Source organism: Spinacia oleracea, chromosome 2 (genome assembly GCF_020520425.1).
Source record: "Spinacia oleracea cultivar Varoflay chromosome 2, BTI_SOV_V1, whole genome shotgun sequence".
NCBI lineage: Eukaryota > Viridiplantae > Streptophyta > Magnoliopsida > Caryophyllales > Amaranthaceae > Spinacia > Spinacia oleracea.
Window position 1 is genome coordinate 65564883 of NC_079488.1, and position 26226 is coordinate 65591108.

Sequence of the window (26226 nt, forward strand, 5' to 3'; positions counted from 1 at the left end):
ACAAATTATTTTCATCCCCACTCATCACATGTGTCAAACCTAGCCCTAAACGGCTGAACTCAACATTATGTTTTGGTAAGAGAGTTTTGAATTTTAAAACTCAAATCTCAATTTGGTTATCTGGTTACACTATACTTTGGACACAACCTTATAGATATTCTCTTAATTAAAAATAATGATGAAATTTTTTTCTATTTCCCCATTCGGTATCTTGTTTATCATAAAAATAAAGTCAAATAAAGGTACATAAACAAAGTTATTTTCATCTTTATTCATCACATGTGTCAATCATAGTGTTATTCTCATCCATCCTTTACTTTGATGGTCACATGTGTCAATCATAGTGTTGTTCTCATCCATCTTTACTTTGATAGTCATATTTATATCATTATCCGAGCACTTAACAACTACTCCACTATTTTATTTATTCAGCTAGTCATGACTTTAAAGCTGGTCGGAGTCTCCACACTCGTACTCGTCCAAAATTCTTATCTCTATTCCCGTCACCCACGATGGGAAAAGTACTCACCCCTCCCAATCTCCTTCTAACGGGTTAAAAGTAAAACTCATCCCCAATCTATCACCTACACGTGTATCCACACTTGCCTCAAACCCACTCCATGACTCAATTTTTTTTTGGTAAGAGAGTTTTGATTTTTAAAATTCTACTACTGAGTCTTCTTCAATTGCAGTATCTTATTAGAATAATTGATTAAATAAACAAAACATTATAATATATACTCTCTCCGGCCGTCCGGATTTAGTTGTTGTAATAGTATATTCACGGAGTTTTATGCGATAAGTTATTGTAAGATTATATTATATAATCTAATAGGAAAATAGGTATGATGGGATATAGTGAATATTTGTTATATAGAATAAAGTATAAGATAGGGAGTTAGAGAGAGAGACATTTTTATATAGAACAATTTCTTTTTTCAATAAGCATCTTTTACAAAACCTTGATAAATACTACTTTGAATATTAAAGCAAAGATAAATATTCGTTATACATATCCACGGTCAATATAAGACACATATTTTAAATAAAAATTGACAATATATACATACAGTTAGTCATTTTATTAAATTTTTATTATGATATGGGTATTAAATTTGTATTATGTAAGTATTATGTAAATATTTAGACAAATCCAACAAAATGATACGGATTACATAACTATGTTCATCATCTATATTAAAATTCACCAAATAACATTAAAATTACAGAGATGTGTGAATTTAGTAGTTAGTGTAAAAACAAAAGAGTTGCAAAATTTTAATAATTGAGGAGTTACATAGTAGAGTAGTAGATAGATAAGGTTACGCAAGTTTTTCTCGTGTTTAAGGAAGTTACAATACTCCGTACTTTCTTTTTTAAAGTAATAAAATATTACTTATAATTATCAAATTTAGTTGTTAAAATATTATATAGTATTATAGTAACCTTTTTTATACTATATTCATACTTCGTTGTTTTTCTAATTTATTTGTATTCTAATTATGTAAGTACAAATCGGTAGATTACATTAATTATTTTTTGTAAATATTCTACTACGTACTCCGTAAAATGGATTATTTTTTTTAATAAAAACATAAGCATATATTGTTATATTTGTTACCAAAATATAAAAACATATTTTATATAGTATTCCTCATGTATAGAATGATACCTTTTTTTTTAGGAAAATAGAATCAAATCTTTATTGGGTAAAAAGGTAACAAAATAATTTACAATCAATTATTTTATTTTTTAATTTTTTTATATCTAAAAGAGAGGCCAATCAATGAGTGACATTTGTCATCACCACATTGATTTCCTCTCTTTTAGTATAATATATATAGATAGATTCTATTTTATGGCTCATAATTCAAAGCAAAGAAAATGAGATTTCTCTAATCATTATCACTCACAAAGAAACCCTCATACTCCGTATAGAATTCAATTTAATGGACCGGCCTCAAAGTTGTCCAATAAAGATTCCAAATACCAACATGCCATGATCTTTGCCAACTTCAAAGATTGATTAAACTAAAGCAAAATCCTTTCCAAAAATGAAATAAAGTAAAAGAATAAAAAAGAAGGTTATCTTTGTCATTTCCACACTGAAGGCAAATGCTTGCTTCGTTTTTTTTTTTAGATGCAAGACTTTTGTTTTCACATTATTCATACACTGTTTTCGATACTCCATGTTTTTTGTTACTTCGTACTACATCCGTTTCTTAATGTTCTTTAGTTTTACTATTTGCATGTACTCCAATGTAACGTTTAAGCATTAATATATTCAATTCTGTATATACAAACCGAGACTAATTTAACAATATCTTATATGATACCGTTTGATGTATATAATAGTGAGAATTTACGGTCAAAATTTATTTCTAGCATAAAGAACTATCAGGAACAGAGATAATATTCATTAGAATGGGGATAATCTTGATTCTTGAAGATGTATCACCCTCTGAAGCTTGCCTCTCTGTAAGCTCAGGTTCTTTCTTTCTCTTGTTTTCTACATTTAAGAAAAAGCATATCATAATTTTTTTTAATAGGTAAGAAGAAGAGACCCTAACTGAACCAGCACCTAGCACAGGTTAACCAGCTCAGCTTCGCAGGTCATCGCTTGTGACCTCCAAGTCACAAGGTGAGTTCCCCACCAACTCCACCAACTTATGTTGGTCAAAAGCATATCATAATTCGTATAAGATTTTGTTGAAAGATTAGTGTCAACGTATATTTTCAAATATTTAACTTTTTTTTATATAGTTATTGATACTTAAATATAATATTGTGGAAATTACATATTAAGAAACGTGAAAAATAAATTTGATGTAACTATATATAAAATCAGAGAAAATAGTAAAAGGACCAAACAAAATGAAATCTCAAAAGGGTCAAGGCCATATATTCCTAGCATCAAACTAATAATATTTTGGTCAAATGGTTAAAACCGAGAATATATATATAACAGGTCATTGATTCAGATCCTATCTCCCCCATTTATACGGAGTAATTTGAAGTGCTATTTAGCTCATTCGCCCCAAAGAAAAAATTCTGCATCAAATGCAGAATTACTAAAACACCCCCACTTCTAGTCATCCTTCATCCATCCTTTTGATGCGCACATATTGGACATAGAGAGAGAAAAATTACACACACGAAGAGAGAGAGACAAATGTTTGTTTCTTGTTCTTTGTTTGACATTGTTACACCACACACCTTCTTTACCAAAATCATCATCAACTTTTTCTGGGTTTTTTTCCCCTGTAAATCCCACCTTTGATAATAATTATTACATCATAATAATTATTGCATTTAGAGTTATAGTTTTCCATTTTTATGGGAACATTTCATAGTTTTCGCAAAGCCTATGGAGCGCTTAAGGATTCCACCACCGTTGGCCTTGCAAAAGTCAACAGCGAATTCAAGGTCACTATTTTCTGATTTTTTCCCTACACATTTTGTTCATGATTTAATATTATTTTTTGTTAATAATTTGACACTATGATCATAAATAATGAGATGGGAAAATGTTGTTTGATTAGGATTTGGATATAGCCGTGGTGAAGGCGACTAATCATGTTGAGGCTCCTCCGAAGGAACGACATGTTAGAAGTGAGTTATTCACCCGAATTCTAATACATGCATACAATTAAGGAGATCAAGTGATGACATTGTTATAATAATGTAATTTTGGGTATGTGATAGAAAAGTTGATATGCATGTTATGGAATTTGATGATGAAAGTTGGTCAAACAAGGGTAACACCCTAGCTTGTTCATATTGGTGGTTAGAGAAATAATAATAATAATAATAAAAAAAAAATGAATTGTGTTAGAGAAATACAGAGTTTTTTTTAATCATGATTTCTCATTCTAATAAAGTTTCAATGTTGTTGTTGATGTTGATCAGAAGTATTTGCTGCTACATCGGTTGTTAGACCACGAGCAGACGTTGCCTATTGTATTCATGCACTGTCAAGGAGGTTGACCAAGACCAAAAATTGGATTGTAAAGTTTCCTTCCATTAATTTCTTTCAAGAATTTATGATTTTTTTTTTCTCCCTGTATTATTTAAGAATTAAGATTTGGTTCACCATTGCATTTGCATTTATGGATTTGGTTCTGCAATGTTTTCTGAAAACATTCTTATAAGGTAACTGGTATTGTATTGTACAGGTCGCGATTAAGGTGTTGATAGTTATTCATAGGACATTGAGAGAGGGAGACCCTACATTTAGGGAGGAGCTACTGGCATACTCACACAGGGGACATGTTCTTCAAATATCGAATTTTAAAGATGATTCAAGCCCTTTAGGTACCCTCTTTGTCCTACACCACCCCCACTTCCTCTCTTTTGATCATTTTACTATGGAAGATAACATAAAATGTCAATGCAGCTTGGGATTGTTCTGCGTGGGTTCGTACATATGCACTCTTCCTTGAAGAAAGACTAGAATGTTTTAGGGTCTTGAAGTATGACATTGAGGCAGAGCGCTTGACAAGATCTTCACCGGGTGCAAGTAAGGTCAGAAGACTTATTGAGTATATTCTTATCATGTCCCTACCTCTTCTTAACACAGTGCTTAATTTGGTGCACAATGAAAATTAGTGCTTAATTTAGTTGAGTTGATTATCAGGTACACAGTAGAACCCGGCTTTTGACCTCTGAAGAGCTACTAGACCAATTACCAGCTCTCCAGCAGCTTTTGTTCAGGTTGATGGGTTGTCAGGTAACAATTGATTCTGTTTTAGACTCTCATACTTGTTAGTTTACAACACTTTTATGTATGTCCGGAGTCTCATTACTGAAAATCATGGTTGGCTGATTTAATAGTTAGTGTGTTTCTAACAAATGTTCTGACTATTTGCACTATTTGGCAGCCTGAAGGAGCAGCTTGCACCAATTACCTCGTACAGTATGCTCTAGCTTTGGTATGCATATTACTTTGATTTTTAAGTACTCCGTTTATCATTTATATTCAGCATAAAACTACATCAGTATTTGGATTGACTGAAACTTTTCTTTTAAGCTTGATTTCCCAGTTTTTCATGATTTCTGCACGTTTATAATGTAGGTGCTGAAAGAAAGCTTTAAAATATACTGCGCGATTAATGATGGTATAATTAACTTAGTGGACATGGTATGAATTTCTATCCAGAAACTTGTAAGCTACATTTTTCTTGACGAATGCTACACCCCTCAAAAGGATTTGCCTTCACCGCCTAATAATCTTCATGTTAATCTACATGTATGTGTAGTTCTTCGACATGACTAAACATGATGCTGTAAAAGCCCTTAACATTTATAAAAGAGCTGGTCAGCAGGTAGGTTATACAGATTTAAAGAATCAAGGTCAATTCCATTCACCTGTAGTTTTTTTCTTGAAATTTTTTGTAACATTTACCGTCTTGTACAGGCTGAATTTCTAGCTGATTTTTATGATTTCTCGAAAAGATTGGATCTAGCCAGGAACTTTCAGTTCCCTACATTACGACAGGTTTTTTTCTGCAACTGAGAAGATAAATTATTGTGTTTTTCAGTTTAATGTTTTCAAGTTTGTACAGTTTGACGGTCTGAATATATCTTGTCTTGATTAATATATAGCCACCCCCCTCATTTCTGGCTACTATGGAGGAATATGTCAAAGAAGCGCCACACAGTGGTTCTGTTGCAAAGAGATTGGTGAGAGTTTTCACCAATTAAATTTAGTTTTTCCAAGTATCATAATACCTTGTTTCATAAAATTACGTACTTATTGCGCCTCCAACAATTTGTTGTTAAAAGTTTAAAAGTAAGGTTTATTTGAAGTGCAGGAGTATCAAGAAAGAGAAGAATCCCCAGAAAAAAGTGAAGAACCTGAAAAGGAACAAAATAATGAGGAAGAAGAGGAAGAGAAACCGGAAGAGCCAAAAGAAAAGCCAGAGATTGAAGCAGAGCCTCAGCCTGAACCTCCTCCCTTGATATCCACAGACGATGATCTTCTTGTATGTCCATATTTCAAAATTTCTTTCGCAAACTTTTTGCTCACAGTCCCGAAATTCTCACTCTTCTTTGTCTGGTTCATTTGTGCAGGGTCTGCAGGAATTAAACCCAAAAGCTGCAGAACTGGAAGAAATCAATGCCTTAGCTCTTGCCATTGTTCCACCAGGTAATTACTAATTTCCCAATTCATTTTCATAGATTACTAAAAAAAAAATCAATGTCTGTGTTTATCTTCTGATTTTGGGTGTAATGTAGGAGGTGAACATCGATCTACAGCAAGCAATGCCTTGACAGAATTCAGTGGTACATCAGGATGGGAACTAGCCTTAGTTACTACGCCGAGCAACATCAACAATACTCCACCGCCAGATACCAAATTGGTGTGTCTTCTAAACTTTCTACTTTGTTCTCTTATCACTAATATACCATAAAAAACCAAAGTTTCTTCTAGTATACTTTGGGACATAAGTAAACAGAGCCCAAGTAGAATATGAGCACAAGTTGAGAACTTGGGCCATCAAATATACTACGTAGTACTCCATATCATATTACTTAAAGTTCCAGTTACTCTACCTTTTCGGTTCTGTACACTACTTTCTTCACCTGGTGAGGAATAGATAAGCCATAATTTATTTATTTTTGATCAATTCAATGACCATCACCTAGAATGGATTTTGTCATCAAGTGTGCCGGAAGTTCTGAAGTATACAATTTAACCTTAACTAGTCTAAATTCGTAGGAAAACCAATTCCGAAAGATCCAAAACAGAAACCATTCTTTGTTATGGCTCTGTCTCATTGTATTATGTTTATTAGTAAGTCATTAAGTTGCTTAATGTATCTGTTGTGCCACTAATCGAGGAAAACAAGTTTTTTACATGCATATTATTATGGAAAATTTAAAGTATCCTTAAAACCATCTGCTACATATGCTGGTTATTTATTGGTTTAACCTTTGGAGAGTTTAGGCGGGCGGTTTTGACAGCTTATTACTCGATAGCTTATACGAAGATGAGAATGCAAGAAGACAGCTACAGATGCAGAATGCAGGATACGGGCCATATGGGATGGGAGCAGGCGCCGCCCAAGTACACAACCCGTATGAACAACAGCAGGACCCGTTTTTCATGTCAAACGGCTTTGCCCCACCCACCAATGTTCAGATGGCTATGTCTCAGCAACATCAGCAGCAAATAATGATGCAACAACATCATCATCATCAGCAACTACCACCATCCCAGAGTATGATGATGGTGCCATTCCAAAACGCCTCCCCTACTCAATACCCCCAGGTCCAGCAGCAGCAACCCATGGGCATGGGTGCGTCTAACCCGTTTGGGGATCCATTTTCCGCTTTCCCTCAAAATACAACACCTCTCCATGGGAATCATGGTCTACTTTAGACGAGAAAAAGTTTTTGATTTTTGATATTCTTTCTAGGTGCAGTTTATTCAATGATTTATTCCCTTTATTCTTTTTGTGAGTATTGAGTAAGCGTTCATTTTCGAGGTTTTTTCAGTTTCGTAACATCATCCCTCTTTTTCTACATGTCATATTCATTGTATTAGTTTGACATATTTTTGAAATTTAGACAGTGATATGTATGAGTTTTGGTCATTCATGCAAACAGATATTATATCAAATCCAACATTGTCATTCTTTCTCCTATGCGACCGCAAACTGCAAAAATTTTACAGAGAGAAAATACTTCCTAGTCCCAAGATTGATGTTGTTCTCAATTTCAATATAATAGGAAATAAATTAACTTTACTGTTCAAAGCTAACTAAACTCGACTAATGCTCTGTCAAAACCATAGTCGGATTCATGAATTAGAAGGTACTCCTACAAAGCCCGAATTTTCAATCTGGATTGGTTAGGAAATTGGATATTATATATTCAGACTCAGTTGGATATAATGAATACAAAAAACTTGAGTTTTACTTTGCTTAGACACGGTAATATGCTAAAAGGGAATCAGAGGTTTTGCCTTGCTATTTCAGGCCAAATCCACAATACAACAGAAAATAGTCGAATGTTTGACAATCAAAACACTAAAACATTAGTATCCTAATTAAATTTGCATCGGCTAAAATGACTGCAACATAAGACAAACATGGAAAAAACAGTTAAAAAAAACACAAGATTTGAGTCAGAATGTAGAAATGCTCCCGCATAAATTAGATCACACTTGTATTTATTTTTCTCCTGAGTCGATGTGCAAGAAACAAATACAGGATGAGTTTCCACAACTAACCTAGCTTTACCATATGGACATCAGAAAAAGGTGACAGTAAACTTTTTTGCTGCGGAAACTACAGGTTACAATTATGTACAAATGCCAGTATACTTGTGTTGTTTGCCTTCCAGAATAAATGTTTCATGACTTCGTGATCAACCCTTGCACGAGCAGAAGCCTGTAGATTCGAACAGTATATCTGTAAGAGAAAATACAATTACACGCATACAATCAACTAAGGAGAAACAACAAGCCTTTACACACACCCATAGCTTATAATCAACATAGTGAAAGATAAAGGTTTCTTGGACCAGATTCCAGAGTCAAATTAACATTTCATCTGTTTTTAGTAATAGATTATCCAAAAAAAAAGAGCGATAACAGTTATGATGTTACGGGAAAAGTTGGAATCCTATAGGAGGAACAGACATTCAACCAGGTTTTCAGACACAAACTTGAACATACAGGGTATTACGATTCATAATAAGTCGAGTTTTCTACGAGATTTCCTAAATACACATTCATTTATAACAACTGTTCTAATTGAGCAAAGATGCTACAAATACATCAGACTGCAGAAATTTATCAACCCAACAGATATAACCAGAATCCTGAGCTCACAGTAGAATTCAGCACCAATATATGCAAATTGAAAAACCTGCTATCATGGTTTTGGGGGAATGGGGGGTACATCGTACACCAAATGGCTTTCAGATCTACGCTAAAAATACAGACACTGGATACTGCTTACCATCAGACGTCTGCTAGAGAGTAAACTGGCCATAAATACAGATCATTACTCCTCATCCTCAGATACTGATGGCTTCCCTAAGTTGCTCGAGTCATGTACCTGCACCTCTACTTGCACAGGAGTGCTATGTCTGATTGACCCTGTCACCAAAAGCAAGAAAGCATAGTTAACGACGAAGAGATAATCTGACTGAAGAAATGGCCAGGGACTAAAATAAGGCATTTATCAACTTTTCCTGTACTTCAGACTTGAGAGTTGATATTTCTACAGTAAAGCATGCAGAGGAACCCAAATAAGAATTAGTGGGTAAGGAACTTCCATTAACAATCCCTTTTTCCCGTAAAATATGCCTCCTTTTTCAAAGGCATGATGAATGTTAAGAGGCTGCCGTCTTACGGTGAAAAAGGTCTGTAAAGGACAGCTCGAGCCTCTTTTTTCAACTGGAAATCAATCAGTCAAATAATATTACATTTACATAACACTACTGTACTAACTACATGTTACCCTTTGAAGTTTTAGGGCAGTTTAGTTTATACTTCCTTAACTGGAACTCTGGAAGGGGCTCCGAGGTTCCCTCTTCATGAATCTTAAACAACTGTACTACCTTACAACCTTTATAAGAACGCCGTATTAACAGAGGGTTCGTTAATTCTTAATAATATAACATATTAGCTAACTACTACACATAAATCCACTAAATGCATGACCGGAGGACAGAATTTTTGCTCAGATACACAGAAAATGCAGAGGAATGCTAAAGGCTTACTCACTGAAATTACAAACCTCAGGAAAAAGATAAAAGGGAAAAATGCAGCCTGGCGGTACATGGGCCTGCCAAAAAAGCCAATTATAGCATTTGAAGATAGCTAGTTTTTAATTCTGCACCTCCTACTCGGATTGATATTGCACTTAGTGAGAACTCAGAAGTCAAGTCCCTGAAGGTCAATGATCACGCAATCAGTTAGGTAGGGAAGAAACAGTCTGAAAGTTATTCTACACGGCTAGTCTGCTACATTTGGAATTGAACTTTGGCAGAAAGGATCCAGCTCAATCTCTTTAGCTGGTGCTCCATTATCTCTTAATATCAGCTCAAAACGCAAGGCAAGTTACAACAACCCCAATAGATTTCCCTTAACCCAAAAAAAAAACTCTCTGAAGGTCAGAGGGCATTAGATTATTGTTGTACATGGACATATGGTTCATTAACCAAGTTTTTCGTAAATCAGAAAGAGATGGGATATATAGGGGGAATGTACTAACAGTCTGAACACGTCCTCTCAATCCACATTACATAATTTTTAGAAGTAAGCTTTATCATCCATAACATGTCAAAGACACAAGTCAAAACTCCAAAATAAACGGAGTTTCCATCCATAACATATGAGCTTACATCGGGGGGGGGGGGGGGGGGGGGGGGGGGAGAGGATTGAAAGCCAGGTTCTAGTCAAGGAGCTCTTTCTGATTTTGTAAGCATTAGAATTCTAGAGTAGAAGACCAATGAATTGTACCACACAAAAAAACAAGAAAGTTCAGAAAATTATCTTTTTTTTTTGCTTACAAGGCAATAGATAACCAGTTCGACTTACATCTTAAACTTATGTACTTGAACTCGGGGAATAAACACACTGTCCTAAAGAACTTGAACTCTTGAAGCCCACCATAAGTCGCCATTGCTAAAATCCAGGTTATCCTCAACTCAATCACATACCTTCAAATGATTTTTTCACCAATAATCATCACTTCTCGATGTAGACAACTGTCCTAAACACTTGTTTTAACACAAACACTTCAACCTAAACCCAAAAAAAAGTGACTATATCCTATACTGTTCAAATAACTCTATGATGTTCCCTTCACAAAAATATAGCCTTTTCTTCAGATATAATCGCCACATTGTCTCTCCATTTTTTGAGCTTCTCATTACCTGCAAGAGTCCCACTAACACAAATACACAATCACCTTTTTTTAGTGGGTTTGAGGTACCAAGAGGATCGTTTCTCACCATTCTTAACCCGATGATGCACTCTAGTAAAAAAAAGTTCACATCTTTACAAGTTAGTAAGTTACCATAGACTGTGTCATCACTCAATCTATTTGCCAACTCTTTCCGGACATCCCAAAATAGTCTCAACGAATGCAAAAACTATTACTTAATATGTCTAAAGTTCATAATATTGTGTTCAAAGTATCAAACCCAATTCTCCAGATCGATCAATCGATCACTGAAATCAAACCGTGTCGAATCAATACAGCATTTTAACCACAATAAAACATCAACACATAAATGATCATATAAACCTAAAATAACATGAATCAATTCTAACAATTAAGAAGAAATGGAAGCCATTATAATTGAAAACAAAAAGCTAATAAGGGGAAGTACCTTCAAAGAAGAAAGAGGAGGAGGGCCAACCACGAGTAGAGGAGAGAGAAAGACACTCCTCCTCAGTCAAAGGATTAGTGAGCCTCTCCACAATCTCAATAATGTTGTCGGAGGATCGTTTAGGTGGGACCCAGTAAGAGGAACCTGGCCGGAGAGGGAGCCAATCGGGTGCGAGCCTTCGTACGAAGATACCGTGGATAGCATCTTCAAGCTTCTTCAACCCTATCACCTCGATTTCACCGCCATCGGAGGATTCAAGGTCGATTTCGATTAGGCGGGCTTTTGTGGAGAGGTGATTTCTAGGGTGGGACAAAAATGGGGAGCATAGAGAACTTGGGAGGAGTTTTAGAAGGGTGGTTGATGCGACGGAGGAGGAGGAGAGGGTGGTGGTTAGGTATTGGGAAAACCGACGTGCCATTGATGGGAGAGGAGAGAGAAAACGAGATTTTGTTGAATTGGGGAAGAATATATGAGCTGATAGCGTACGGGTTTTGTACCTGCGCACGACAACACCGACTTATTACTAGAGCGGTTTTGGATGATATTATATTCAGCGTTTCTTTGCAAAAAAGCTAACAAGATATTTGGGGGGTTTTCTTGATTGATAAGGAGTAATGATAAGTGAAAGGATATTTTACATATTTATAGAGATCTTGGTGTGTGTTCGTGAGCTATTTGAGCAGGGTCCGAGGTCGTCTTTTATTTTGAATGCGAGCCGGGTTCAATAATTGGTAACTTGGTTTGAATAGCTCATAAATCATAATGTATAAGTGAGTTTAAATATGCCAACTTAATAACACATTATAGGGAGTTGTAATTTAGGATTGTTAACAGTAGCGGATCCAGAATTTTGAGATAGTGGGGTCACTATTTAAAAATTGATGAAACTTTCACTAAAATTATTTATTTTTTTAAAAAAAATTGAAATTTTAACTATAAAAAAAAAAAAAAAAAAAAATCAAGTGGGGTCAAGGACCCCACTGAGGGCACCGTGGCTCCGCCACTGATTGTTAATACAAATTAACAAAATAACATGAGGTCAAACTATTAGCAAAAAGTTGGATTATGAAATTTTCCAATTTTGAAACAATTTTTTTTATTTTTTAGTGGGAGCTCATTCATTAGGATTGAGCTAGAGTCGAGTCTAAAACTTTAAATGATGTCAAGTTAGTAGCACGCCACAACTCTTACAGACATTGATGTTGGTGGCTACACAAAATTGTAATTAGATATAACTTGCTAAATATTTGTAAGACTTCAACAACATCAATGGAGTTGATCCTTAGGGCACGCTTGGATTGGGTGTAATGGATTATGGGGATAATAAAAGTCAAACCACCATAATAAAAGGACAATGAAGGTAAATTGAGGTGGTTGCAAGGAGGGTGGTGTAGTGGTATTGTGATGAGAAGTTGTGGTAGTGGTGGTGTTGTGAGAAGAAGGGAGGAAGGGAGGAAGTAATTACCCCAAATGAGGATAATAATCACCCTAGTGGAATGGTGGATAACTATTCCCCCCATGATGAGAGTATTTGTTTCCCTTTCCCTTTTATTTTCTTCTTGCCAACACTAACTTGTTCCCTTTGCCACCACTTCATCCCCTCATCGTCACTTTCAATTACCTTAGTTTGACTTTTATTATCCTTTTAATACATTACCCTCAATCCAAGCATGCCCTTTAGGTTCATCTTTTATGGAGATTACCTAACTTTCTATAATTACCTTGAGAAAATTGAAACATGCAAAGAGATTCAAGATGAATTTCATTAGACTCCTACAAGTTGAAGGCATTTTCCCACAAGTTACCAATATTAGAACAATACATTATCTTAATTTATCCAAACTTGTTCTGCCTGATAAGTCGAACATAATAAGACCGCAGATTTCATTATGAAAGTTAAAGAAAAATTTACCACCAACTCTTAGTGTGCAACACATGAAATTGCAATAACAACAATAATATTATCAAATTTTCTAACGTTACATTACATAAGCATCCATATAAATAAGCAAAGATGCTGCTAACACAAATTCTAAAGCAACATGGAAACCCAAAATAGAGAAACAATTACTAAAAGACTTAGTTCTCCACATGAAAACCCGTACTCTGGCGGGAAACCACAGCGGTAAAACAAGGAAAAGAATCAACTTGTTGGAATTTAAAGATGGAAAAGCGCTCAAAACCTGCCTGCCAGGTTTTGGAAAACCGGCAGGTTTCTCAAAACCTGCCTGTCAGGTTTTCCGAAACCGGCAGGTTTCGAGTGTAAGTTGAAAATCGGACTTAAAAGACATTTTTTGAAGTGAACCGAAAACCGGCCGATTTTGGAAAACCGGCAGGTTTCGAGATCGGTTCTTGGTGTTGTCCGTTTTTGATCTTCTCTTTGGATTCCTCCTTTATGATAACCTTTTAAGTATTATTTATGGACAATTATCATTCTGATTATGGTGATTAAGTTGGTCCATTATTTCTCTTGATTATGGGGGTTATCAACTCTTCATTATCATGGGTTTATGGTTGATTAATATCATTGAATTCCTTTGAAACCTTTGATTTCTTTGGATTGTTTTGTCTCCTCCACACATCCTATAAGTACTCTTCATTTTCTGAGTTGTTGGTACACACATATATTGATCTCTTCCTCTCCTCCTCCTTTCCCTTTTGTTTTGGATGGAAGAATTTTGGTTCATGATTAAGTCATGAATATTTGTATCTCTTCAAACCTTTTCCTTCTTATTCTTTTGGGCATAAGTTTATGTGGCTCCATCTCATCACCCAAAAGTGCCTTTGTGTGTTGAGAGTTGTGTAAACCTTAGGGAACGAATCGGTGGATACAATTGTGCACCCCGGTTGCACCGAATCTCGTTTTCAAGGCAGTGGTTTGGTTACCACGGCGCAACGATTTCCTAAACTCGTTCTTATTCTTATTCTAGTATTTGCCTTGAAAACCCAATTATTACAACAATTTGAAAACGAGATATATTTCAATGGCTAAATACTTCTTATGATTTTTGAGGAAATTTATATTTGTGAGTTTGAGTGAAAGATAAAGGGAATTTAGAGGGTTTCCAAAGATGTTTTTCATTCACGTTTTTCTGGGAGAAGTCTCAAAGATTGATCCGGATCGAGGGTCATCCGTGGTCCGATTGTCCTGAAATTTTGACACAATATCCGGGACATCTTGGGCTTGATTTTCAACGGTCGGATTGTCATTGGATGATCGCGATCGTCAGTTACAACTTCAACAACGAACCTGATTTTTCTGGATACGGAAAGTCAAAAGTAACGTCTTGGAAGAAGATGATTGATGAATGGTGGTCATGATATCGTGATGGAGGATTGATTGAAGATTTTGGAATGTCTTACAATACACATACTTGATTTAATATCAAGGGAGGTTCATTCTAAACTACTTCTTTTAATAAGATATTATTCTAACATGTTCATTTCTAATAGTCATTTCAACAAATTATATTTTGTGAAGATGACAATATTAAAATTGATTTTTATATTGTCAAATGATGTTTGTTGGAATGATTACTAGAAAGTAGAGTATTTGAATTATTTATGATGTATGAACATGTTATTGCACTCTACAGTTTACTTTGGTTTCATGCATGTTTAATTTCATGAGGAGACCTTAGTTTTATTAAAGTTATGTTTTTAGTCTTTTAAAGACTAATGTGAATTATTTGTGCATTGTCATATTTTCCTTGGTAGAGGAATTTTGGGCTTGTGACTTTGTGTACTTGCTTTACTAAGGGTATTTAGTAAGTAGTTTTATTCTAATAGTGATTAGATTATTAGCCTTGTACGTTGTCATTTCAAGCGCTAACTTGTCATAGTAATATTGGTGTATACGTATGATTCCAAGTTCTTGTTTATCACCATGAATATTGGGTATGTAACTTCATAATCAATGGTGTCTTATGCATTGTTGGAAATATGCATATTTAATTCCTTGGAGTTTTTTGTGTACCCATTGGAGCAAGTTATCATAAGCTTGTGATGACCCCCTAGAACATAAGTGTTTGAGTTTGTGGAAGCAAACTATGTTAACCCTTTTCCTTGGAATATGTTGAGTGAGTTTTTACGTATAATATTTTCCTTGGATGTATACCTGATTATTCGAGTCACTACACTTTTGGGAATTTGACCATTAATCTTGTCATGATTGGTATGGTGTTGTTTAATGAATTTTCTATGGTTGAGACTAAATAGCCTTTTTATTTGTGTTGGTGTTGGAATTTCATTAAAGTTGGCCAAAAGTTTTGAGACTTGAGTTTTAAGGGTTTATTGATCTTAAAATGGTTTTATGGGAATTGTTGAGTACATAATTTTATTATGGCATTTCTCATAGTTTAACCTTGTTGAGTGATCATTTTATGATCTTAATTTTTGGGCTTATTATTTCCATGTGGGGGTTGTTTTTGAATGCTCATGTATTTTTGAGAGTTTCTCTTGGGAAACCTTTAGACCCCGGTGTTTTTTGGAAAGTGGTTGTGAGTCCAAATATTCGAGATTCGAAATTTTTAGGTGTCATGTAAAAGAGACTTTTAAGTCCACTATATGGGAAGTGCCTAATATTTCAATGTTGGACTTGTTTTCTTGGTCCTTGTATTATTTGAGTGTACTCTTTTTATTATGCATGTAATTCCATGACTTCTTGGGATGTTCATCTTATTGATGAGTTTTGGTATGTATTTTTTTGAGTATTCTCATTTTAACGGTAATTCTTCTTTTAGCATGTTTGTGCATGATGCAATTAATTGTTTGGCTATGCATGTTGGGTTTAAAGTGTCTCTTGCTTGATTGTTCTATTTTCTTCTAATTCTTTTGTTAGTAGTGAACAAGTTGAATTTAGAAGAGACTTGAAGTCAGAGTTTTCAAGGCATGAGAATTGCCCGTTATGCTAAAGGACGTTTTTATGTATGCCTTGAATTTGTGTTGTGTTTTCAATTCCTATGAGTAAGACCTTAATTCCGTGATTTGTCAATGGAGACTTTTTGTCGTTAACCTTTGAGGGGAAGCTTTTGGGAGTAAGTTAAGCTTACTTGTGAGTTTCGCAACCTACCTAAGGAATATGAATATCTAGATGTTTTCTTGAAAGGGTTTGATGACTATTCATCGGATGGTTATTAGGAGTTTCAAGGCTATACTTGAATTGGGAGAACCTTATCAACGTAAGGGAGTGAGATTTTCTTATTCTTATTATTTTGGGAACAAGTTTTATATCACTTAGATTTTTGAGCAGTTTAATTTTCATTCCTATATTGCATGCTCTTTTATCATAGGTATGTAAAGTGATTGTTCTAAGTGGTAAAACCATGAGTGATGAGTTCCCATGCTTCAGGATAAGAATTATGTGTTTATGGAATTCATTATGTGTGTTGGAGTTATCACCATTGTAATGGTACATGTACCTTATCGATATCTTGATGCATATTGATTGTGTAGAATTTGAATTCTCATAGTTGTTTAGATTAATAACTTGGGTGGAGAATTTCAATTCTTATTTTTCCAAGGTGATAATTATGTGTGGTTATTTTACTCGATATGTGGATGATGTGCTCAAGTTATATTTACATCACATGTTGAATATTGAGTTTTAAACCTTCATTGAATTCTATGTCTTCTCCCTTGAAAGTTGAAAGTGTTATTTAAGTAAATGGTTTTGAGTAATATATGAAAACAAATGTTTGGTTTTCATAGTAAGTCATTTTCTTAATTTTTGAGAAGATTTGTGGAAATATAAAATCATATCATTTGTGGGTATGTGTGGAATGTAATTTTTAGCTTCAACCTTTAAAAGGACCTAAAACATGATTTAGGTTGTGGACGCTAGTATGTTTTCCGCTATGATAATGATATGTATTGTTGGTATTTTGACATAGCTATTATTTGTGAATTTACTGTGAAATAATTGAGTTGTTTTTAATTTCACAAATTTTTAGTGAACGAGGGTTTGCTTCATTTTAAAGGTATCATGGATAAGGTCGAATGGTATTTATTTGCTATGTTTTCAAAGTATGTCGCTTTGAAGTTTTCGATGCAAATTATAGAAGTTTGATATTGATGAAGTACTTTCACTAAAGTGGCTATGTTGATTTGAGGATCATACTTTATGAAGAACTTTTTGTAAAATTGAGTTTTACAAAATTGTCCCATCAAATTTAATTGGTGTTAGTTGAACCAAGAACAAAGCATCTTATAATTTCTTTACCATGTGTGCTTTTGAGTGAGCATATACCATTTAAATGTCCTTGCTTATGGTTATACTTTCTAACGGAAAATCTTAATGCAAGGTACGCTATGCACTATGGTACGAAGATTGAATTGGGACATGTAATGATCCTTGATGGTTGAAATGTCGAGGGGGATAGGCTTCATGCCCATTTGAGTAAAGTAATAAGCATTACTTGCTTATCCCTATGGCATGTGTTGTAATGCTTGAATGAGGTTGAGTCTTTGAACTCTTAATGGTAGAGTGCTAGTTGAGATGCACTTTAAAGAGAACCACCGCTTGTATGAGGGTTGAGTTGTATAAACTCTTAATGAATCTAACATATTGAAATGGACGCATTCAACTTGTGGATTCACCAACCAAATTATTTGAGAGGTTGAACATTATATTATGTTCTTAATGAATCTATGGTCTTGTGGGGGTTAATATAGCTGCGAGGTAGCTCTTGATGGTTCACTAAAAGTGAACATAATTTAACCCTATTGACTAAGTGCTATTTTGAGAAGCATTTGAGGATTCACCTACGTGGTTGTGAAGACTCGCCATCTTCTATGGAAACTTGGGCAGTTTCCTAGAGCTTCCATGAGAACTAAGGTAAACGCATGGCTTAAAACGCGTACACTTTGCGGAGTCCACATAATCTTTGGAGTGAGGTATGTGTTGTGGGGGCGTGACTTAAATCTTAGAGTTTCAAGGTTAGTCCACTCTTTGATCAAGGACTTAAGGGTTTCAAGGTACGTCCACCCTTGGGTTTGTAAGTCATAATTCACTTCACTAAGCATTTGGTTTCAATTTACTTTATGTAACACCAAGTGTTATGTATTAAGCTCCTCTTATGCCCAATATCTTCCTCTTTCATTTGGTATCTTTTCTCATCTTTAGTGGGGGATTGTTGGAATTTAAAGATGGAAAAGCGCTCAAAACCTGCCTGCCAGGTTTTGGAAAACCGGCAGGTTTCTCAAAACCTGCCTGCCAGGTTTTCCGAAACCGGCAGGTTTCGAGTGTAAGTTGAAAATCGGACTTAAAAGACATTTTTTGAAGTGAACCGAAAACCGGCCGATTTTGGAAAACCGGCAGGTTTCGAGATCGGTTCTTGGTGTTGTCCGTTTTTTATCTTCTCTTTGGATTCCTCCTTTATGATAACCTTTTAAGTATTATTTATGGACAATTATCATTCTGATTATGGTGATTAAGTTGGTCCATTATTTCTCTTGATTATGGGGGTTATCAACTCTTCATTATCATGGGTTTATGGTTGATTAATATCATTGAATTCCTTTGAAACCTTTGATTTCTTTGGATTGTTTTGTCTCCTCCACACATCCTATAAGTACTCTTCATTTTCTGAGTTGTTGGTACACACATATATTGATCTCTTCCTCTCCTCCTCCTTTCCCTTTTGTTTTGGATGGAAGAATTTTGGTTCATGATTAAGTCATGAATATTTGTATCTCTTCAAACCTTTTCCTTCTTATTCTTTTGGGCATAAGTTTATGTGGCTCCATCTCATCACCCAAAAGTGCCTTTGTGTGTTGAGAGTTGTGTAAACCTTAGGGAACGAATCGGTGGATACAATTGTGCACCCCGGTTGCACCGAATCTCGTTTTCAAGGCAGTGGTTTGGTTACCACGGCGCAACGATTTCCTAAACTCGTTCTTATTCTTATTCTAGTATTTGCCTTGAAAACCCAATTATTACAACACAACTAATTCCAACGGAGCAAGGAAACTAATCTATGATTCAATTACCAAAACCAAGACAAAACGTGCCAAAGACATGTTGTATACACGGCTTAGGGAAAACGCTTATGGCACCAAGTAAATTTCGATGCAGTTAGGGAAAACGCTTGTAAGTGTAACCATGCACACATCAGCCATGTGCATACAACTCCAAAACTAACCGAAAAGAGCTTCAAAGAAGCTAAGCTCAGTCACCATCTTTGCATTAGCTCCATGAATTTGTCCAAGGAATTCTTTAGCAGTCCTCCTGCATCAGTAATGGAGCAACAGAGAACTCTCGACTGCAGAAGATAAAAATAAAAAAAAAAAAAAATAAAAAAAAGAGAGAGAGAGAGAGAATTACATCTGTTTTACACAAACAACAAAAGATACACAAGCATAGGAACAATAAGAAAAAACATCGTCCAAAATCTCAAATTTTTACATCTCATCAATATATTATCACATTCCAAGATCTTTAATCATGCACAAATCCCTCAATTGGAAAATACAGCAAGTGGTCCTATCAACTGTTACCCAAACAAGACTCTTGTGTTCGGAGAAAACAAGTTTTCTACAGGGAGACCGAACCTGATCAATTTAACAGTTGGAATAGGGCCGTGACAAAAATAGTTCTGGGCTTTTGATGTATAATAATAAGATCAAGGGAAAACGATTCATAAGACAGTTATCTTTCCTAATATTAGAGGGAGTGATTCCGGACATATGATAGCCCATTGGCCCCAGATTGCATTCTGGGCCGTGTGGAAGATACTAGAGCGAGAAAATTTAGGGATCAAGGACAGTTTTTGCATAAAGTGATCAAAACAAGAAAAGCTTAAACATTCTGCTGCAAAATGACATGGATAAGATTGATGCCAGAATACTGTATTTGAGAGCAAGATACATACTCTTGATTGTAATCAGAAATGGTTCACTGGTTGATGACAAGTTGACAACATTGTAACACTGTTTTTTAAGTCTAATTAAATTGTTCAAATATGGCAGAAGCAAGAAGATGGATTACAGTCAAGATAAGTTATCTTAAAAAAACATAGACCGCCAGGCAGGAAGAAGAGAAAATCTGACTTATAAAGAAATGCCAGGGACCAACAACTACAAACCATCTGTCTGAAGACGTGCCTTACACAAAACAGTCAATATATGCTGCATGGTTATCTAAATGAACTGGAGAATCTTAAGGATAGTTGCAGAGAAGCGAAAGAGCTAATTCGGTAATTTCGTGGCAGATACACGTAAGAGCAAATAGTAATCAGGAAGTGCGTAAGCTTCCATAGGGAAATTATGAGTTATAAGTTGCATCTGTTTGCCACCATATAGGAATATAGGCTTCTGAGAAAAACCTTTTCTTGAAAATAGATTCTCAGCCAGCAGCGTTGAGTTAATTTTGGGTGATTCCGTATTGTTCAGAGTTTAGATGAACAAAGAAACTTCAGAATGTCTCTCAGGATGCATCCACAAAAAGGAGAAGGGGAAGGGGAAAAATAAAAATTAGTTCACTGTGTTTGTTCAATCTAGGCGATCAGAATTTACTAAAGTGGAGTTGATTATTCAAGTATAAGAGTATTGAGGGAAATGACAACATTTTACAAAGAGGAGTTTGATTTTAGTTTCATCTCAGTATAACTAATCAAAAAACATAAAAATGTAAAAACATTCTTCTTTTTCACTGTTTCATGACCCTTCTCATCGTTCAAACCTACATAGCCTATTGGTATACTAAAAACTAGCAAGCAGAAAGAATCTGATTCAGCATGTACTTTATCGTTTGGCTAAACATGTAGGTTGAAATATAAATGGCTGATTTTGCCCAAATGATTTTGAAATAAAGTACTAGAGAAGAGAAGAAAGAATACTACTTCACTAGTATATAGCACAATTATAAGTAAAGGTTCACTGTCTAACTCCACTTCTAATGTAAGCTAGCATTTAATGTACCAATCAAGATATGACATGCCTCCCCTCCGTTACTGTAAGCTGTTAGAACACAAACCCCCTTGGACAACTCACTCCATACTCCAGGAATTTCCCTGAAACTGCTGCAGGTGCAAAAGTTGCACTAGCAAGCCAAAGATCATACAGCGTTAGTCAAGTAGTCAGAATAAAAAATCCACGACAATAAACAAAATAGAAAGATACACACCTGTAAAAAGAAGTTACATCACATTCACCAACAACATCAATACTCTTCAGTCATTTCCTGATCCTTTCCTGGTTTATCCAGAAAATTTCTAATTCATGGTTCAGATTCCCACATTTAGAATACTCGGATGTCTTTTTAGGGTAAAAATATTAACACTAGCCATGGGCGTAAACCTCTCAGGCAATGCACATTAAGATTTCCCTATAATCCAAATCAAGCACTCATGTCATTCTTGAACACACAAGCTATTATGATCCGAACCGATATAAGGACCTAAAATCTTCAGACAAGTCAAAGCATCACAACTCCACATCACCAGACCTGTCAATCGATGTCTTTGTTCCTAGCTCTTCCCTTGGCTTAGCAGAAAGACCTTTGGCAAGCATCTCTTGATCGTACTTCCTTGCCATATCCACCATACCCTTTTGCAACAAAGCATCAATTAAGGCGTTGTAAGCAGCCTCATTAGGACTACAACCAAGTTTTTTCATCTTATCCCAAACAATATAAACAGGTCGAAGGAATCCCCATCTCCCAAATTTTCTCATAAGCATCACATAAGTATCCATCCTTGGGGTAACCCCACTTTCTAACATCCTCTCAAACAACCTAAGTAGCTCCTTTGGTTCAACAAGACAGCGGAAAAAACAGTGGTAAGTTATCACATCCGGTTGACAACCCATTTTGCGCATCTGATAAAGCATCCCATACGCGTCCTTCATTCTCCCATTCTCACACAAAAGCTTTATAACTGTGTTATATGTGACCACATTCGGCTCACATCCTAAGTCCTTCATTTCTCTAAGCATACGAACCGAGAAATCAACACCCTCTTTGAGACCAATAGCATGAATAACCGTATTATATACTACAACATCCAATTGCATCCTCTTCCTCCTCATCTCCTTATACAATTGTATTGCTTTCCATGGCTTCCCACACTTGCATTGCGCATCCATAAAAATTGAATACGTCACCAAATCTTTCCGAACTCCTTTCCCATCCATCTCCTCCCAAAACCCCCTACATTTACTCCACCACCCCATCTTTGCATACCCACGAAGCATCATATTATAAACTTTGGTTGGCTCGGTCACAAACTTAACAAACAATTGCCTCTTAACCCACAAATCCTCCGCTTCAATCACATGCTTATACTCACAAAGTGCATCAATCAAATTACAAAAAGATGTCTCATCTTTCAAATCAAACTCCCCTAACCTATCAAACATATCAATTGCTTCACTAACATAATGAGCAGCTATATAACGCTTAAACATAATACTAAAAGTGGTGTAATTAGGCATTGAAAATGAATGTTTTCGCATGATTTGGATAAATTCCCAGCATTTATCAAACTCAAAAAACTTACCCAGAATATCAATCATCGAATTGTAAGTCTCTGTATTATGCTGAAACCCACAATCGTTTTCAACCCAGTTAAAAAATTCGAGTGCCCGATTATAGTCATTGTTGTAAGATGAGAGGGTTTGGCAAACAGTGATGAAATCAAGAGGTTTTCGAGGAGACGGGGTGTTGAAATTAGGGCTTTTAGAGATGGGGTTTGGGGGATTTGCAGTTATTTGGTGAAATTGGTGGAATTTGACATAGTTTTGGGGAAAAGAAGGGATTAGAAGTTCTTGCAATGCGTTGGATACGAGAGAGAGATTAGCTAAAAGAGTTTTGTGTCTCTTCATTTCTGGTAATCAAAAAGTTAACTTTGTTGTGAGGGAGGGTTGCTGCTGAATGCTGATAATCCAAAGAATCGTTTGTATTGCAGATTTGCAGTGTTTAGACTTTAGACTAGACTTGCGGGGAGTACGCCCTGCAAGAGTGCAAGTTGCTGCTGCTCTTTTGTTTGGTGAGCTGCCTATAAGTTGCTGCTGCTAGGCTAGGCCGCTAGGATGGTTGTCGAGGATAGGGGTGCAAATGAGCTAGGACGTTCGTGAACAACTCGCGAACAAGCTCGGTCAAAGCTCGGTCAAAGCTCGGTCATTAAGCAATTGAACGAGCTCGAGCAAATATTTAAGGCTCGTTTGTTAAACGAGCTTTACTCGAACAATATCCCGTTCGGCTCGTTATTGTTCACGAACAGCCCGTTTATATCTCTTTTGTAACTCGTTAGTAGCCCGTTTATAACTCCGTTATAGCTTATAAATATTTTAATAGAATAATACAAATTTAAATATAGAATATGTATTATTTTGTATAATGGTAAAGTCTAAATTTAATATGGTAAAAAGTAAACAAATTTTAGGAATTATATATCTAGAAACTCAATAGTCAATGCATATTTGCTTGAATTTTGTCAATTATACATTCATATTTCCTGCTTCCTCTTTTAGTCTTCTCAATCACGACAATCAACAAGAATGTTGCTGGACTTCCAAATTAGCTACTTCTTCATATTTCGTCAATCTTTATGGCCACTATAAGTACCCTTGAATTGAATAGGTTTTCGATCATTTACTAAAACCCGTTTAAAGCTCGTTAAGATTTGAGCTCGAGCTCGAAATACAAACGAGCAAGCTCAAGCCGAGCCCGAGAAAGTATTTTATTAAACGAGCCTGGCTCGAACAAAAAAAATTAAAGCTCGTTCAAGCTCGAGCCTGCTCGAATACCAATGTTCCTTAACAAGCTTAGCTCGATAAGGTTATTAATCGACTCGGCTCGGCTCGGCTCATTTGCAGCCCTAGTCGAGGAGGAAGTTTTAGATAATACTCACTCCGTCCCACAATACAGTGCCCGTTTGACCAAAATCAAAGTTATTAAGGTAAAAGATAAGCTAAATCATTGTTTGTACTTTCAAGATAAAGTACATATTTTATTTAAATTTTAATTAAAAACAAACAAAACAGCAATTAATGGGTTTGGATTATAGTGCTGATTTTTTAAGCCAATAACAAATGAGTAATTATCATGCCAAGTCATTAATCCATACAAAAACTTACTGACCAATAAAATGTTTTTATTTCTCAGCAACTTCCAATAGAATTACAGGTTAGAAAACACACAGATTACTCAAATTCACATTTCTAAACTTGTGACTCGCACCCACAATATAAATACATACTTCATTTGTTTAATTGTTCAGAAAATTTTCAACAAAACAGAGAGAGAGAAAATCACTAAAAAAAAGGGGGGGAAGGGAAAGCAACCAGCTTTTTTAGGAGAGCATCATCGCCGGGATTTGATGGCTTCAGACTTGGATCTAAATCAGCCATGGTTTCTGGATGAAGAACTTGAAGAGGATCAAAACCACGATTTCTCAAGTGGTGATGAAGTAGATGATGATGAGCTTGACATACTCTTTAATGGAACCAGCAGGAGCTTGAATACGGAACAACATAAAGCTTACCCGTTTGATTTAAATATGGAACCACCAGAAATAGAGCAACAAGGGACAGAGCAACAGGGGACAGAAACAGAGCAACAACATACACAGGCAGCAAGCAGTATTGCAGAAACAGGGCTGCATTTACAGCATTCTCAGGCAGCCACTCATCCGGAACCAAGGCAGGGAGGAAGGCGTCCTCATAAGCGCGCCAGGCTCAGCAATGCTGATAGGCTGCATATCCTCGTTTGGATACTTAACAGGGGACTGGGAAAAGACGGGAAAGTCAAGAAAGGCTCAATAAAGGCTACAATACACGAATTCGGATTGTCAAGAAGATATTTAAGCAACTTATGGAACACAACAAAGAAGCAGAGAGAAGCCAACCAGAAATACAATGTAAGTACAAAATTTCACAATTCCGGCAGGAAAAAGAATTGAAGTTCCTATTGAAAGCATCACAAGTATTAACATGGGGGACAGAACATGTTTAAGAGATTTATCAAAAATGCTTGGAATAGGAAAGAGTATAGTCCATAGAATGGTTAAAAGGGGAATCATTAAGGCTCATACTAGGTTAGGTCCCGTGCAATGCACGGATGAGACTAAATATTTTTTTCTTTTCTATTCTGAATAATTTACTTAAAAGAAGTTTTTAATAAAATTAAATCAAGTTTTATCAACGGTTGTTGGGAAAATCGGAGAAAATTATTATTTATTTGAATTGTAAACTGATTAGTGTGGTTTTAGGAGTTTAGTGCTACGACAAAAATACTTAAGTTGGGAAAATATATATATAAAAAAAACTATGAACAATTATTAGGTACTCTTTCCTTCTGAATTTGAATAATATTTGTAACCGTAAACATACCCGTACCCTCGATCTATCCAAATTTTTGGATATGGCATTGATTTGATAACCATATCAGTTATAATTAATACCATATTTTCTAGACTGTGTATATAACTGGCTTTCCAGTTTATAAGTAATTTTGTTGAACCCACTTTTTAACACTTGTTTTACATAAAATAAAAAATAAATAAATATTTTTTTTGTTTTTGGGTATGGTCGTATAATAACACATTTCAGAGTAATTTATTTATTTATTTAATTATTAACTATTGTAGGTTAAGAGTATAATAATTTTTTTTGAAAATTTTATATGAAAATCAAAAAAATATTTTGCTATTTTGCTATTACGGAGTTTCCGTAATAGCTAACAATGTATATTATAGAAACAATAATATTAAAAAAATGTGATTTTTCCCATTCCTATCATATATGTTCTTCAAATCAGTATTAATATTTTTTTTATCCTTGTCGTAATACATGAAATCGTGATTCACTTTTTCATATATATTTCTATTATGTTCAATAGAATGAAAGAATAAGAAAAAAAAAATCAGGAAATCAGAT

General features: G+C 35.3%; 3 protein-coding genes across 6 annotated transcripts; 1 reads left to right on the forward strand and 2 right to left on the reverse strand.

The window, feature by feature from the left end:
- Positions 1-2984: 2984 nt before the first annotated feature.
- On the forward strand, positions 2985-7464 carry LOC110799894 (putative clathrin assembly protein At5g57200). Its single transcript, XM_022005164.2, has 15 exons — positions 2985-3426; positions 3543-3612; positions 3910-4007; positions 4176-4314; positions 4397-4524; positions 4637-4729; positions 4881-4931; positions 5075-5140; positions 5259-5324; positions 5417-5497; positions 5605-5682; positions 5814-5984; positions 6073-6148; positions 6238-6362; positions 6950-7464. The coding sequence occupies exons 1-15, from the start codon at positions 3337-3339 to the stop codon at positions 7382-7384; spliced, it is 1767 nt and encodes a 588-aa protein (XP_021860856.2). The 5' UTR covers positions 2985-3336; the 3' UTR covers positions 7385-7464.
- A 661-nt stretch (positions 7465-8125) lies between these two features.
- On the reverse strand, positions 8126-11963 carry LOC130467904 (uncharacterized). 3 transcript variants are annotated; one of them, XM_056836919.1, is made up of 3 exons: positions 11353-11963; positions 8970-9109; positions 8126-8396 (listed from the first exon to the last, which is right to left on the reverse strand). In XM_056836919.1, exons 1-2 carry the CDS (start codon positions 11768-11770, stop codon positions 9015-9017), a joined length of 513 nt encoding a protein of 170 aa, XP_056692897.1. In that variant the 5' UTR covers positions 11771-11963; the 3' UTR covers positions 8126-8396; positions 8970-9014. The 3 variants fall into 3 exon arrangements, 2 of the variants coding, with proteins under 2 accessions (XP_056692897.1, XP_056692898.1); XM_056836920.1 differs by having other exon boundaries at positions 8126-8417; positions 11353-11957; XR_008927919.1 differs by lacking the exon at positions 8126-8396 and adding an exon at positions 9753-9904 and having other exon boundaries at positions 9038-9109; positions 11353-11960.
- Positions 11964-19312: 7349 nt separating this feature from the next.
- LOC110799897 (pentatricopeptide repeat-containing protein At1g80550, mitochondrial) lies at positions 19313-23361 on the reverse strand. Of its 2 annotated transcripts, XM_022005168.2 has the most exons (3): positions 21476-23361; positions 21271-21391; positions 19313-19613 (listed from the first exon to the last, which is right to left on the reverse strand). In XM_022005168.2, exon 1 carries the CDS (start codon positions 23170-23172, stop codon positions 21775-21777), a length of 1398 nt encoding a protein of 465 aa, XP_021860860.1. In that variant the 5' UTR covers positions 23173-23361; the 3' UTR covers positions 19313-19613; positions 21271-21391; positions 21476-21774. The 2 variants fall into 2 exon arrangements, with proteins under 2 accessions (XP_021860860.1, XP_021860859.1); XM_022005167.2 differs by lacking the exon at positions 19313-19613 and having other exon boundaries at positions 20861-21391.
- Positions 23362-26226: the final 2865 nt, after the last annotated feature.